The sequence below is a fragment of the Quercus robur genome, chromosome 11 (genome assembly GCF_932294415.1).
Source record: "Quercus robur chromosome 11, dhQueRobu3.1, whole genome shotgun sequence".
NCBI lineage: Eukaryota > Viridiplantae > Streptophyta > Magnoliopsida > Fagales > Fagaceae > Quercus > Quercus robur.
Genome location: NC_065544.1, coordinates 42783176 through 42785902, shown reverse-complemented (window position 1 = coordinate 42785902; position 2727 = coordinate 42783176). Strand labels below are relative to the sequence as shown.

At 40.9% G+C, this 2727-nt stretch overlaps 1 protein-coding gene across 1 annotated transcript; it reads left to right on the top strand.

Moving 5' to 3' along the window:
• The first annotated feature begins 208 nt into the window (after window positions 1-208).
• LOC126705056 (uncharacterized) lies at window positions 209-1507 on the top strand. Its single transcript, XM_050404014.1, has one exon. It carries the CDS (start codon window positions 209-211, stop codon window positions 1505-1507), a length of 1299 nt encoding a protein of 432 aa, XP_050259971.1.
• The last annotated feature ends 1220 nt before the right edge of the window (window positions 1508-2727 follow it).

Below are 2727 nucleotides of genomic sequence, written 5' to 3'. Positions count from 1 at the left end.
GACTGCAATGGCGGAGTTGACTCGCCAAAACCAAGAGTTAAGAATGGAGATCAATCAGAGAAGACAGACACGTGAGGAACGTGAAGGAGGAGGACAAACACAAGGTCATGATGATAGAGAAAATCCTGAAATTGGAAGTCAGTTAAGAGGCACCACTTCACGGACAGTACCACACTTGAAAGAAGAGATGGACCAAATGAAGAAAGTCATGGAGGAAATGAAAGAGAACATGAGGAGGACGAATCATATAGAAGATCTGGTCCACAGAACTGACTCTCCCTTTACGGCTTCCATCAACGGTCATCCTCTGCCATCAAAATTCAAACTGCCTTCCCTGGATTCATATGATGGAACGCATGACCCGTTTGGCCACATTTCTACTTTCAAGACAACGATGTACCTTCAAGAGGTCCCTGATGAAATCATGTGTAGAGTCTTCCCTACCACCCTTAAAGGCCCGGCACGAGTTTGGTTTAGCAAAATACCCCCAAGTTCTGTAGGTTCTTTCGAAGAGTTGAGCAAATTGTTTGTTAACAATTTCATCGGGGGACAGAGACACAAGCGTTCTTCGTCCAGCTTGCTGACCATAGAGCAAGGGGAGAATGAAAGCCTGCGGTCATTCATCACTCGCTTCAACAGAGAAGCCCTTAGTGTGGACAAGGTAAATGACAAGCTTCTATTGGTAGCCTTCCACAACGAGATTAATTCTGATCTATTTATCCACAAGCTATATAAGAATGAGCCTCAAACCATGGCTGAGCTCGTCCATTCGGCTCAGAACTTCATGAATGCAGAATATGCGATCATAGCCAAGAAGAGGAAAAGAGCCGAAAGGATGGAAGCGCACCCAGTGCACCACTTGGAACAAGGCCCTCGTCCAAAGAAGGGACGGACGGAAGATAAGAAGGAACGAGATAACAGGAAGACGAGTCCTTTGGGAAGAAGCCAGAACTATACGCCCCTGAATGCTCCATTTGATCAGGTGCTCATGCAAATCAAAGACGACCCTTCTCTAAAAAGGCCAGAGAAGATGAAGGGAGATCCCAATAAGCACAATAAGAGTAAATATTGTCGCTTCCACAGGGACCATGGGCATGACACGGATGAATGTTATGACCTGAAACAGAAAATTGAGAATCTTATTAGACAAGGGAAGTTGAGGCACTTCGTTGGAAGGGATCATAGAGATGAGAAGTTGAAAGGAAAAATGGAGGAATCGTCCCAGCCCCCACTAGGAGAGATAAGGATTATCATTGGAGGAAACTCGATGGGGCAAACTTCCAAGTCAAAGAAGACGTATCTCAAAGTGTGGTGCAAAACGTCCAGCTCTCTCAATGGACGAGCCTGCCAGAGGTCTTCTCCAGTCTCCTCTTTGATTGCGCTTGCTTTTTGTAGGCCTTCCACCGCTTCAGTAACCCACCAAAGCCAGATCATCCACCTTACTGATTCGGAGCGATATCATATATATTGGGCCGAAGACCCAATCCGAGGACATGAAGTAGCCTGAGGAGGGGCGAAAATAATCAGAGGAGTTCGTGTTAGTAAGTGAAGAGGTTAGTTTTGATCATAAGGGTCCACGACGATGATTCGAGGATGAATCCCTCCTCGGTTGAGCAAAGTCGAGGTCCGAAGGGGTGGCCTGCCATCCAGGGCAGCGTTTCAAGAGATTCTATTGATATGGATAAGCATCACGAAAGCACAAGATAGAGGGAAGTCCTAAAATATCTAAAGAGAAAACTGCTATCACCGCATTGAATACTCTATAGCTAACTCTCTGGCCGCATTATTAAGGAAGTGATACCTGAATAGTAATTTTCGGCCTTACAGCTACTACTGGAGATTTCAGGAAGGTGTTGATAGGATAAGGATTAGCACGAGCAATTTACTCTACAGGTGGAGGGTAGAGATGGGAGAAGGAAGAAAATATAAAACAGAAAGAAGACCCTGAAAGAAAGGGATCGAGAAATTGAGAGAAAAATACTATAGCAACCAAGAGTTGAACTTGTAATCAAATTTGAGAAGAAATATAAAAGAACTGATCTCCTCAGATTGTGCCGATGATGATTTTCTTTAGATGAAACCAGCCTATCTTCATTTTTTTGTCATTTGGATCTATTTTACTTGTTGTCTGACTCATTAAAACCTAGTTTTCCAACCCACTCTCTACAAATTCATTGTATTGGGCTTTTTGGGCCTAAGTTCATTAGTCCTTTGGGCTTGGGAGCCAAATTGTGACCTTACAAATGTTGTCCATAACATTTTTCATAACAAATCATAAGTATTAGGTTGTTACAGGTTGTTATTGGTGGACAAAAAAGTAGTTTCATTGGTAAGTCTAAATTAGAACCAGTAACAATTTACCGTTTATAATTTGTTATGAAAGTGTTGTGAAAAATATTGTGGATGTAACACTTCTTTTTTCATAATACCTTTATTTTTAGTTGTGGTTGATTCCGGTATGATATTTTTTAATTTCATTTTAACCTATAAAGAATTAACACCTTAACAACTATGAAAATATTGTGCCAATTATGTTAATATTTTATTACAATGTGAAATAGTGCGAATTGGACAAACCAAAATATTGTAACAAATCTATTGCAGCTTTACACATTCACCAAAAAAAAAAAAAAAACACTGCAAGCAAAATAGTGAAAATTAAACAAACCAAAACTATTATAGTGAAACTATTATAATTTTTCCCGTTCACGCATTTTATATAAAGAT

Coding starts and splice junctions, on each gene's coding strand:
- LOC126705056 (XM_050404014.1), top strand. CDS start 209: ATGGAGGAAATGAAAGAGAACATGAGGAGGACGAATCATATAGAAGAT.